This window comes from Mandrillus leucophaeus, unplaced genomic scaffold (genome assembly GCF_000951045.1).
Source record: "Mandrillus leucophaeus isolate KB7577 unplaced genomic scaffold, Mleu.le_1.0 Scaffold693, whole genome shotgun sequence".
NCBI lineage: Eukaryota > Metazoa > Chordata > Mammalia > Primates > Cercopithecidae > Mandrillus > Mandrillus leucophaeus.
In genome coordinates, this window is record NW_012107508.1 from 380785 (window position 1) to 394289 (window position 13505).

The following is a 13505-nucleotide window of genomic DNA, read 5'->3' on the forward strand; positions in this document are numbered from 1 at the left end:
ACTGGACTTGGGGAAATGTTATTCATTTAAACCCTGCCTGAGCCCACTGTGCACAGCCTTCACTCCCACACCCACCCTTTCCTGTTGTTCACCTCGCTTTTTATTTGAAAGGGTATCATTACTCTTTAATCTTTTTTTTCTTTTTGCCAAAATAAGAGACCTTTTTCAGATTCTGTGAGTAAAGAAGTGTTTAGCCATGTAGCTGAAGTTTCTATTTGTTTTTAGAAAATCTGAGTTGCTCTGTCTTAGAAATTATTATTTCTATCTGAAAGGTTTTTGTTGTAACCTTATTTATTTATAAAATAATGGTAAGGATTGTGAAACCATTTCCCGAGGGCATAATTGCAAGCAGGATTCTTCCTCTCTAAAAGAAGTTACAATTTGCCACTGTGACTCAAACAGAAGTTTAAGACAAGAAAAAAGTGCTACACCCACACCACAGATAATTTGCAAATAAATGCCTGTGTCTCCATTTCCTCATAATCTCTCAGGCATTCTGATTAATTATTAAATTCTCAAAAACTTAAGTATTTATGCACTAAAACCCCTTCTTAACTGCAAAATATAACATACTTTTCCTGTTTAACCTACTTTGCCATGTTTTAATATTCTTGTCTTTCCGTATGTCCGTAGCTATTATTCAAATCCCAGTTGTACGGTATTGTAAATGATCCATGTGAGAAGCAATGTGAAGAAGTGGAAAGGGTTTAAATTAAAAGGCAGAAAACTTAGGTCCTAGTTTTTATATGTAGTTACTTAAATGACATTGAATTTCATTTCTATAAAGTGGGAATAGAAGTTGCCATATTTGATTTGTATGGTTTTGAGAATTAAGTGAAATATCTGTAAGAATAGTTTAAAAGCTGTTAATGCTACACAGATATAAAATATTGTCTGTTTACCACCAGTCAATCTGGTGGCTATTTCCCTAATATTCCCTTACCAAAAGGCAGATATGTAAGTTTTAAAGTACCAGTTTTTCTTTTAATAGTTTTAACAAAAGGCGTGCTAGGAAAAGGCTTTGAACATTTAAACTGAAATTTTATGAACCATTAAATTTTATAAAACTCGTAAATTTTATGAATTTTATGTAAATTTGCTAAACAGTTTAAGAGTTCCAGCTCTCAAAAGGTAGAAGTCTATATAGAATACTCTATAGAATTCTTGGAGATGGTACTAGAGATTAATACAGGGACACAAGCCTTTATTTGATGGTGCGTGGGTGTATATATGCGTGCGTATATATATGCATATATATGTATATATATACGCATTACATAAGCATAGGTATGCATGTTTATAGATATACACATATATATGCATATGTGCATGTATATGTACACATTTGAGAGATACATATCTCATCTATGAAACATGAAAATTGTGGAAACGGCAGTTACCTATTAGATATAATATAGTCATTTTAAAATTTTGTGCAAGTTATTTTCATGAGTTATTAAACTTTACAACTTTTTTGTCTTAAATGATATTAATAAGATTTACCCACTATTTAAAATAGATTTTAGAAGGAAAAGTACTTTATGGGGTGGGAGAGACATATAACACTTTCGGGTTAATATGGTACCACTGAAAATGTTGTCCCAGTGCTGATAAGGGAATACTAAACTAACTTTATGAGTCTAGAAAAGATAGAAAATCATCCCATGGTTCATACAAATCCTACTTTGTTGATAAATTTGTTCACTTCCATAAACTCTGTAAAATTTTACAAAAATATCATGAAACATAAGAGCAATTAATAGGGAAATAGGTGAAAGCTGTGAAACATTGCATTCAACAGGAACTCAGTCTGATAATTACTATTAGTAATTATACCAGTATATCCTAAGCACAGTACTAAGTACTTAATGTCATTTAACTTTCAGAGTAGCATTATGAGGTAAATAGTACCACCTCCATTTTACAAATAAGGCAAATGAAATTCACAGAGATTAAATGTCTTCTCCAAAGTCACAGAACTACTAAGTAGTGGAGCCTTGATTCCAAAAGAGATCTAGCTGATTCTAAAACTCCTAACCACAGTGCCTTTACTACCTTTCACTATTCTGTACTATTAGTCATAAAAAAAGATAGTAGATTAGGAGTATCACTTAAGCAACATCTGAGTGTAAGGAACAGAAGCCTGCTCAGATTTGCTTAAAGAAAATGGGAGAGGCCATTAGAAAGCTCCTAGAGTTTCTTGGAATGTCAGTATGGGAACTTTACATTGCTAGTGTGAGCTAGAAAGTTGTCAGGCATTTGCAGAGGAGATGCATCTTAAGTGGAGATTAGATTCTGAGAACAACAGACATTAAAATTTGCCTAAGTTCATCTGTAAAATGAGTATACAAAATAAAAAGTTAAAATTTTTTGCATAAGTTACAATTATTTTTGAAAAGAGTTTAGTTTCTTATAAAATACCCAAAGGTATTTGGGTGGTTTGTTTGTTTTTGGTTGACTACCACATAAAATAATAGGCTTGCATTCTGGGCCATGGTAAATGAAAACTATATACTGTATCTTTAAACTGTAGACCCCCTCCTCCCCCACTCAGTACAGCAATAGATACTGCAGGTGGCACATGGAAACTGAGACCCACTAATCATTTCTTCTATTCATATGTTCACTGTGCTCATTCAGTATAAGTTCTCACTGTTTAAATAATTAGTTTTTTTCTTTCCCTTTCATGAAGTGAATAATGTTTTCTCTCAGTCCTTCCCTCTCATTTTAGTAACTATTCGCTTTGCAAAATATAAAGGAAAGAAAAAAACCGTTTTATTTTGAGATTCCATTGTATTATTTTTGTATGTCTGATGAGACATGTCTCTTCCTCTGCTTCTCTCTGTAAATCTGCTCCAAGTCTCTTTTTGAGACCTAAAAGAGGCCACACCAATTTTTGAGTCTATGTGACCATACGGCTTCCTCACCTCCAACATCTGACTCAGTTTTCTGCCACAATCTAGAGAGAAAATTTGGCTAAACTTGGGTCAGATGTCCACTTCAATCTAATTTGATATGGTTGGAGGAAAAGTCACTGTAAGGCAGTCCACTTCAGGGCTTTGAGTAGGCATGTTCCCTGAGGAGGGGTTTGGGTAGAGGAAATGGTTGGCATTGCTACCTCAGAGGGAGAGATGCTTGTTTCCTAGTTCTACCACTAATTAGCATTTGTGCCCCAAATAATTGCAAGCCTGTTGTTACCTGAGTATCTTCATCTATGAAATGATAATGTCAGCATAAAGGATTCCCTTGGTTGTGAAGTTCTAGGGACATAACATGCAGAAATGTAATTTAGCTTTCAAGTGGAAAGGTCCCAATAGTATTAAGATGGGCTTTATGCCAAAACAGTTGAAAAATTGTTAAAAACTATAACCTCTTACCTTGAATTGTCTCCCAGAGACAATTTTTTATTATTGCTGATACTGTTATACTTGTCATTAATGTTAATAGTTCTTTTCAGTTTCATTTTCAGTGGTTCAAAATATTGTTAGTAACATTTCATTAGTGTATTTTTCTACTTTTTTTTTAATTTAGGTTTTGGCTTGATTCTACCTTTTGCAATTTTTCCTTCTGAGCTGAACCATTTTTTTCCTCAGCCTATTCTAATCTGCTTTCAGACTCTGCAGTGGGTCAGAGGGAGAGCAGAAGTGGTTCTTCTTACCTGTGACGTTGTGTCAATAAATCTAGTGGACATTTTTCCGTCCTCATCTTACTTGATCTTTGAGCAGCTTTTGATACTGGTGACCACTCCCTCCATTTTGAAGCATTCTCTTCCTTAGTTTCTGATCCTGTTTATGGTCCTAGTTATCATCTACTTCAGTTGGTATTCTTTCTCGATATTCTTTGCCGCATATGTGAAGTTAATATGGGTTGTGCTGGTGCCTTCTATAAATCCTCTTTTGGCTCCAGTGAACTGCAGCCGTACTATTAGTTATTATGTCCTGTAACTCACCAGGGACATTAAGTATTTATCCTTTCTTTATTTCTTAGGCAGTGTGATAAAAAGCATACTGTACATATGGTTGATTAAACCAGGCCAGATATGGTGGCTCACTGTAGTCTCAGCACTTTGAGAGGTTGAGGCAGACCGATTGCTTGAGCCCAGAAGTTTGAGACCAGCTTCGGCAACATAGCAAGACCCCATCTCTATAGGGAAAAAAAAGTGATTAAACCAAATCTCCCATATGGAGAATTTGCTGCTCTCATTAATTAAGGAGTTTGTCTCATACAACTTGTCCAAGCAGTAAATCCAGATATGCTATCAACCATGTCCTATATGATGCAATTACTTAGTTAATAGGTCTTTACCAACAAGCATATCTTGAATTTCTGGATCATGCCATAAGTTATTGATTGTTTTATAGGTTTTTTTTAAGAGACCTCTGCCTTACCTGTTTAAAAAGACGTTTAAAAAGAAATGCAATGATTATAGCTAATCATATATACACGAGGATTTTTAAAACATGCCCTATTCAAGGCATAATAAATATAAAAACATAATTCATTATTGCAGGTTGATTTTTTTAACTTCATTTAAAATTTTTGTATGGGAATTAATAATGAGCCATTCTAGATCATATTAAATACTTCTTTAAGGAGAAAACAACACCTTCATAAAGAACTGCCATTAATATAAGAGATACTAAGTAAAATTTGTATTTTGCTTTTTCATCTGATGGGCAGTTGTGTCCAAAATTATTTATAGAGGTAATTTCTATGTATTAAAACATCCATCAGAAATCCAGAAGTTGGGATATTTTTCACCTCATGTACCGGCATACCTTCTTTCATTGTACTTCGCTGTATTGTGCTTCACAGATACTGCATTTTTTTACAAATTGCAGGTTTGTCACAACCCTGTGTCAAGCGAATCTGTCTGCCTATTTTTTCCAACATCATATGCTCACTTCATGTCTCTATGACAGTCTTTTCTAGCAATAGCATATTTTTAAATTAAGATATGTGTATTGGTATTTAAGACATATTGCACACTTAATAGACTGCAGTATAGTATAAATGTAACTTATATGCACTAGAAAACCAAAAAATTTTTGTGACTTTCTATTTAGATATTTGTTTATTGAAGTGGTCTGGACCCTTAGACAGTATTTCCAAAGTATGCCTGTAAAAAAATGTTTTACCAGTTGAAACATACTGAGTTATTTTATGTGGAAATGGTTGTTAAAATTTAGTGTTTTGTGACTGATAAAAACAAAATAAAATTTAGACTTGAGAGGATTTTAAGTGCATGTATTGTGTTTTGCTCAAATACCTCTGTATTAGTCCATTTTTGTGTTGCTATAAAGGAACATCTAAGGCTGAGTAATTTATAAAGGAAAGAGGTTTATTTTGGCTTACAGTTCTTCTGCAGGCTATACAGGAAGTATGATACTGACATCTGCTTCTGGTGAGTGCTTCAGGAAGCTTACAATCGTGGTGGAAGGTAAAGGAGGAGCAGGCATATTACATGATGAGAGAGGGGGCAAGAGACAGAAGGCAGAAGTCCTATACTTTTGAACAACTAGATCTCACATGAACTAATTAAGCAAGACTCACTTATCACCAAGGGGATGGCACTAAGCCATTCATGAGGGATTTGCCCCCATGATCTGACACCTCCCACTAGGCCCCACCTCCAACATTGGGGATCACGTTTCATTATGAGATTTGGAGGGACAAACATTCAAACCATATCAACCTCTGTTCATCTTATTTTCCCAAACTGTGTGCAGAAATTTACATAGTATCTTCTATATGGTACCGAGAATATATGTAATATACAATTGAAATAATCACAGATATTTTTGTGTGAAATTTTTGTAAAATTAATTGAAATAAAGTTAGCATATAAAATACTAAATCTTCAAATAGTACATATATTAGCCCATTTTCACACTGCTGATAAAGACATATATCTGAGACTGGGAAGAAAAAGAGATTTAATTGGACTTACAGTTCCACATGACTGGGCAGGCATCAGAATCATGGCGGGAGGTGAAAGGCACCTCTTACATGGCAGTGGCAAGAGAAAATGAGAGAGAAGCAAAAGTGGAAGTCCCCGATAAACCCATCAGATCTTGTGAGACTTATTCACTATTACGAGAATAGCACAGGAAAGACTGGCCCCCATGATTCAATGACCTCCCCACTGGGTTCCTCCCACAACACGTGGGAATTCTGGGAGATACAATTCAAGTTGACATTTGGTGGGGACACAGCCAAACCATATCAGTACCAGAGTAATGTAAGTTCCTCAGAATGCTCATTAATACAAGATAATGTGATATTATAACTGCATGTATCAGCCTAACATAATCAATGCTATGGAAGTCATACAGAGCAATACCTTTCAAGACTTTGGTTTATTTTTTATTAAAGGCGAATAATACAGTGCAAGGTATCTGATCTTCCAACATTTTCTGACATACATGAAAAGTATACTGTCATTGAGCGTCCTTTAAGAGATTGAATAATAAGAATGCAGTTGTAGACCAAATCACATTACATGTTTATTATCAAACATAGTACCTTGCTGGATTTTTTTTTTTTTTTTTTGAGGTGGAGTTTTGCTGGAGTGCAATGGTGTGATCTCAGCTTACCACAACCTCCACCTCCTGGGTTCAAGTGATTCTCCTGCCTCAGCCTCCCAAGTAGCTGGGATTACAGGCATGTGCTACCACACCCGGCTAATTTTTTATTTTTAGTAGAGACAGGGTTTCTCCATGTTGGTCAGGCTGGTCTCCAACTCCCGATCTTAGGTGATCCGTCTACCTCGGCCTCCCAAAGTGCTGGGATTACAGGCATGAGCCACTGTGCCCAGCCTCCTTGTTGGATGCTTAATATTGCTTCTTTGTAGGTTCTTTATTTTTCTTATTTGTCCCTAGGAGTTCTTGAATCTGTGGCTTGTCTTCTATCAGTTTTGGAAAATTCCAGGCAATTATCTCATCTCCTTTTTTTTTCTGCCCTCTTCCCTTTTTCTCTTCTCTGCTGCGACTGCAGTGATGTGAATAATAGGCCATTTCACCGTGTCTCATATGTCTCCTATGCTTTTTCCCTCTCTGTGCTTCATTGTGGTTATTTTCTACTGACCTATCTCCCATTTCACCAGTCCTCTTTTTAGCTGTGGCTACTCTGCTACTAAATGCATTTTCATTTTGGTTTATTACTTAGTTCTAATTTTTTATTTCATTCATTTTATAATTTCCAGGTATCTGCTGGATTTTTCATTTTGTTTTACGTCTTTTAAAAAAAATAGCTATTTTAGACCAGATGCAGTGGCTCACACTTGTAATCCCGGCACTTTGGGAGGCCGAGGCGGGAAAATTACTTGAGGTCAGAAGTTCAAGACCAGCCTGGCCAACATGGAGAAACCCTGTCTCTACTGAAAATATAAAAATTAGCCGGGCGTGGTGGCATATGCCTGTAGTTCCAGGTACTCAGGAGGCTGAGGCAGGAGCATCGCTTGAATCCGGGAGGCAGAGGTTGCAGTGAGCTGAGATCACGCCACTGCACTCTGGCCTGAGCGACAGAGCTAGACTCTGTCTCAAAGAAAAAAAAAAGCTGTTTTAAATTCTGTCAATTCCAATATCTGTATCTCTTGTAAATCCACTGCTTTCCTCATTTTTTTCCCTTGGTTTTTGATCTTCTGGCATATTCTGTAATTTTTGATGGAATACTGGAGATTAAAATATAAAATATATTGGAGATAATTTGAGGGCCTGAATGATATATTTCCCCTAGAGAAGAAGTATGATTCCCGCCAGCAACTTCTATTTCTATCTTGTTGGCCAGAACTACGTCATACAGCTATCTATGGTCTCAAGGGAGGCTACAAAATGTCAGCTTGCTGGGCTCATAACTGCCCCATCAAAAAACAAACACACACAGACACACAAACTTGTTTTGCTACAATCCAAATCTATAAAATGATTACAGATATAAGTAAAACTGAACTTTTGTGTGAAAAGAGACTAAAGAGGGTTCTAAAATGTTCACTGATTTGAGTTTCTAAAACTGAAAAGCAGTTTTAAATAATTTGAAACTTTGTTCATTTTTCTTTACTAAGAACAACACAGTAGAAGTAAAAACTTTGAAAACAAAATTGGTAGTATAAACTTTTAAAATCTGAAAATTTAAACTGGTAGTATAAACTTTTAAAATCTAGAGCAAAAAAGCAAAGAAAGTCTTCTGAAATTTCACCAACCAAAGGTATCTTGTATCAACATTTCAGTAGATGGTCTTGTAATTTTATACATATGTGTTTTTTTAAATAAATTAGCATTATAGTATGCACCCTATTTTGTGATTTCTTTTGCTAAGTATCATATGTATTTCCATGTTAAAGAATATAATGAGTTAGTGTTTTACAGTTTAGAAATTATAATTTCCTTAGTTTAACTCATAATGCCTTTTAATTTAGTGTTCTACCCTAACAGTATGTGTTTTGTGTCTGCCTGTTCTATCCTCACACTTTTCTTGACCAGGTCAATATATAATTATGTTATTATTGATTAATGCCTAAGGAATGTTTTACTTACCAGTCAGTGGGAGTAATGAATGTATTAGGTAGGCTCTCACTTAATAATAATGATTTCTGGCAGAATCTCATTAAATATCCTTTTGACTTGCTATAATACTATGATTTTAGTTGTAAACAAAATGATTATCTTTTTCTACTCTATTGTCATAGTTTTTAATGTCTTAGAACTGGAATAGATCCTAGACATTTCCTGAGAGACAGTTGTGTGAGCATATGGTTTCTGTAATAAAATGTATATATGTTAAAATTGTAAAACTGCTTTGAGATGCAAATTTTTGTGCAGTTGGCTTGGCTCCCTTGCTAGCCAAGTAATACCTACATGCTGTCACAACAGAAAATATGATTTCAAAATTCTAGTTGAGTAATATTACAAATTACAGATCATGGATCTTCAAGATCACCCTTGAATAGTAGAGATTGTAAATATTAAATGCAGGAATAATGAAAGACCTAGTTTATAAATTATATATGATTTTATAAATATTTGTACCTAGATTTTTAGTGGAAGATTTGCTTAATTTGGTGCCAGCTCCAGGTAACTGCTATTAATTTTGCTACCATAGATGTGTTTGCTGCTTTAGACCTTAGCTTTCTCAGGCAGACTTTTGTTTTAAGGTCCATCAGTATTTATTGCTCATCTCTTACAATTCATCTAACCCTGAGCTTTGTAGCTGGTGGACCTCAGATTCATTCTTGTGTCACAAGTCCTCTTAAAATAGTGAGGGTGTTTCAGGTTAGGTTTCTGTGAAAGAATGTTTGAAAGGGGTTGTTCTAAAGAGGAACAGTGACTAGATAATGAACTTTCCTACCTCTAATGAAATCACTCATGTCATCAGTCCCTAGACATCACTCCCCTGAAATCTCCACATGGCAATGTGAGAATTTGTCTTGTCAGCTGGGTGGAGGTAATCCAGTACTGTTTCTTAACCAGCTTAGAGTTGCTCATGATTAGCGCAGAATGGCTCATCACCAGCGGCAGGGTAGAAATATCAAGCTCTGGAATATAGGGTTCCTAAGCCTTTGTTTCTTGAGAAGTTGATAGTTTGAACTGTTTTAAACTTACACTACTTAATTTTTAAAAATTCGTCTATTAATGTCTCTTTAAGAAAGTACTCCTTTATTTTCAGTGTCCCATCTTTCCATCAAGACTCTTGGCCATATATTATCTTTTGTTTATTGTCTTCCCAACTAGATTGTACGCTGCTTGTAAGCAGTAACTTACATCTTTGACATCTATGGATTCCTACCCACTCCCACAGTGCCTTCTGAAACATAGTAGACATTCCATAAATCTTTATTGTTTGATCAAAGTAAGTAGTGACAAATTGAGTTTTATTGGCTATAACTTAGTTTTTAGTTGTTTTAGAATTGTATGATTTCTCTGTGTTTTAATGATGCTGATTCTGTCCTTAATGCTGGTTTATCTTCTGGAAAAAGCATCCTACATTTTATAATTTGGTTGTATCTCAAAATTTGCTTAAATTTAGGTATTATCTTTCTTTTTAGCCTATGATAAGTAGATACATAAATATTTATTGAACTGGACATAAAATTCTTAAATTTGAATACCATGTTTGACATAAGTATTTGTTTCATATCTTTCAGAACTTTGATCTCTGGTTTTGGTTATTATTCATTTAACAAGTACTTAGTGTAGGCAAAGCCATGTGCTAGTGGTCAGTGGATAAATATTGTGACAATTTGAAAAGGCACTTACCTTTAATATTTTGTCAGTAAAATAGACTACTCAGTTTGTAATTTTTTTTTGTCATTATAGGGTAAAGTTCACCTTGAATTAAAACTGAATGAACTGATAACGGAGAATGGAACGGTGTGCCAGCAGCTTGTTGTACAGTAAGCATTTTTTTTAAACCAAAATCAACTAGAAATAATTCTCCATTTTGTATTCTTTCGATTTTAAGCCAACTCCTTATTTTAACTTCAGAAACTTTTTTCAAAAATGAAATTCTGCTATGTCATTCCTTTTGTGAAGTTGATTTTCAATTTAATTTTCTCATAGTCTACTCAGGTTATGGTGAATTTATTCAACTAATATTTATTGAATATTGGTTAAATGATATATATGGGCATTAAGGATAAGGGTGTCTAACTCTCTGGCAGTGGAGAATTGGAAAGGCTTCCCAAAGAAGGTCCTCTAGAAATTGTCATACCACAGAGCAGAGCTTTAGAGACCTTGGAGCTAGAAGTAATGCCCACTCAGAGATGACCAGTATTGATTCCCACCTACTTTGAATTCCTTTTTACCTCTTCCACCCTCAAGTCATTTTTTACCACCCAGACTGGCTGTTCTGGAAATCTGTTCTAGCCCAGTGCCCTACTCTTTACTTCCTCTCCAAACCCTTACTCTGTGTTATCAATAGACTGCCAGATAACCTTCACTTGTTCTGGGTGTTTTCTCTATTTTTGCATTAGTTGACATCTGAATATCCCACAAAGTACTGCAGTTTCACAGCCTTCTCAATTAGAGGCTTTTTCTATCATGTCCACATATTGTAAGGCCAGGGAGTAGAGTAGATACTACTCTCCTATTGCTGCTCCTGACTGTAACTTATTCTCATCAATTGTGAACCCCAGCTCCTTTGAAGTATTCTGTCTGTATATAAATATGTCTGTTTACTACTATATATAACATTTCATTAATTTTTTCTGACCTCTTTGAAAGAAGATTGCATATGTATGACTCTCTGTCTCTTAATATATCAGTACGTATTTCCTAAGAATAACGATATTATCTTAAATAACTCCAGTACAGTTACCAAATTCAGGAATTTTAACATTGTTACAATACTTTTTAAAAATCTATAGTTATTTTCTAATATTTTAATCTGCAGTTATTATATTCCACTTTTGTTAACTGTCCCAGTGATATCTGTTAAGGCATTTTATTCCTTCTAAGAAAGGATCCGCTCCAAGATTATGTTTTATGTTTAGTTGACCTGTCTCTTTAATCTCTTTTAACATGGAATAATTTTTTGCTTTTCTTTGATTGTATTAACGTTTTTAAGAATATAAGCCAGTTTTTTTTTTTTTAATGTTTCTCAATTTGGGAATTTGGGTTTAGCTACTAAAAACAGTTCAAGATCTGTTTGCAGCTTTTTCTCCACAGACTGACTCTGTAGACCAACTGAGAGCATATGGTGAAAGCATCTGGATTAGATCTTCCACTACTCCCTCCCATGCTTCAGTTTAATTATAATAGTCATTTGAAATACAGTTAGTTTGGTTGGTTTGGTTTGTTTGCATTCAATTTAAGGGTTTTCTTGTGCCCCTTCCCCCAATTTAAGTTTTTTCCCCCATCCTTGTAGGCTTAATTTTATTTTTGAATAGAATATTTGCAAGATTTCAAAAGTCAAAACTGTAACAAAAGGCGTTACTCAAAGATGTATGGTTCAGTTCCCTCTCCCCACACCCAGCTCCAAGCAACCATGATCTGATTTCTGTCCCTGTAGTTTTTGCCTTTTCCAAAGTGTTATTTGAACCAAAGCATGTGATATGTCTTTTTTGTGTCTGCTGTCTTTCACTTAGCATAATGCTTTTGAGATTCATCCACATTATACGTGTATCATTTCCTTTTTGGTGTGTTATATGTTTCTGGTTATAATTTGGTAGATACTGTTATCCTCCTTTTGCTGATGACAAACTGATGCCCATATTGGTTAAATAAGCCTAATTTCACACAGGAAGTGTTGGAGCCTGAATTTGAACTCTGGCAGTTTGATATTTTTCCCCCAACTTTAAAATTTTGAAATAATTATAGATTTACAGAAAGTTGTAAGGATAGTACAGAGAGGTCCTGTGTACCCTTCACTCTTTTTCCCTCAGTGGGTACATCTTGCATGACTGTAGCACAATACCAAAACCAGGAAATTTACATTGGCATAATGTATGTATATAGTTATAGATCATTTTATCATGTGTATAGATTTGTGTAACTACCACCACCTAGATAAGAAACTCTTCTGTCACCATAAAGATATCCCTCATCCCATACTAACCACTCCTCTCTTCTAACCCTTGGCAACCTCTAATCTGTCTTTATATCTATAATTTTGTCATTTCAAGAATGTTATGTGAATGGAATCTTATGTGACCTTTTGAGATTGGCTTTTTTTACTCAGATCTGTCTGAATGACTGTGTGTAGTTTTTTGTAGACAGAATATAGTTGGGTCACTTTTTTAAAAAATAATTTTTGCCAATCTATCTTTTTTTGGTGAGTTTTTTCCACTTATTTTTAATGTAATTGTTAACATATTAGGCTTAAATCTGCCTTTTTCTTGTTTTCTGTTTGTCTCCTATTTTCTAGTTTTCTGTTTTCTTTTTCCTGTGGGTTACTTGAACACTTTTTAGAATTCCATTTTGATTTATTTATATTGTGTTTTTAAAAAATCTATAGTCTGTCTCTCTGTATAAATTTTTTTTTAGTGGTTGCTCTAGGTATTACATTATACATGCATAACTTATCATAATGTACTGATGTCAACATTTTACCAGTTAGAATAAAGTGTATATACTCTACCTTCCTTTAAATCCCTTTACCCTCCCCCATTTGTAATATACTTTGTCTTAAATATTTCATCTACATATATTGAGAACCACATCAAACAATGCTATAATTTTTTGCTTCAACCATCTAACACAATTGAGAAGAGTTAGAGGAGAAGGAAAGTGTACGTCTATTGTCTTTACCCACATGTTTGCCCTTTCCATGTTATTTTTTTTCCTTTCTGATGTTCCAAGATTCCTTCTGTGATTAAGTTTAGAGAGTTTCCTTTTACCATTCTTTTAGAGTAAGTCTCCTGGTGATACATTCTCTTGGTTTTCCTTCATCTCAGAAGGTCTTGATTTCCTCTTCATTTGTAAAAGATAATTATACTAGATATAGAACTCTGAGTGGATGGTTCTTTTCTTTCCACATTTGAAAATGTACCACTTCCTTGTGTCCTCCAT

At 34.6% G+C, this 13505-nt stretch overlaps 1 protein-coding gene across 1 annotated transcript in view; it reads left to right on the forward strand.

Moving 5' to 3' along the window:
- The window catches only part of RASA2 (RAS p21 protein activator 2), a 133057-nt gene that overhangs the window by 46286 nt on the left and 73266 nt on the right, over positions 1-13505 (forward strand). Inside the window, exon 6 of the mRNA XM_012002664.1 lies at positions 10314-10390. Within this exon, the coding sequence (XP_011858054.1) occupies positions 10314-10390 (77 nt within the window). The remainder of the gene's footprint in view (positions 1-10313; positions 10391-13505) is intronic.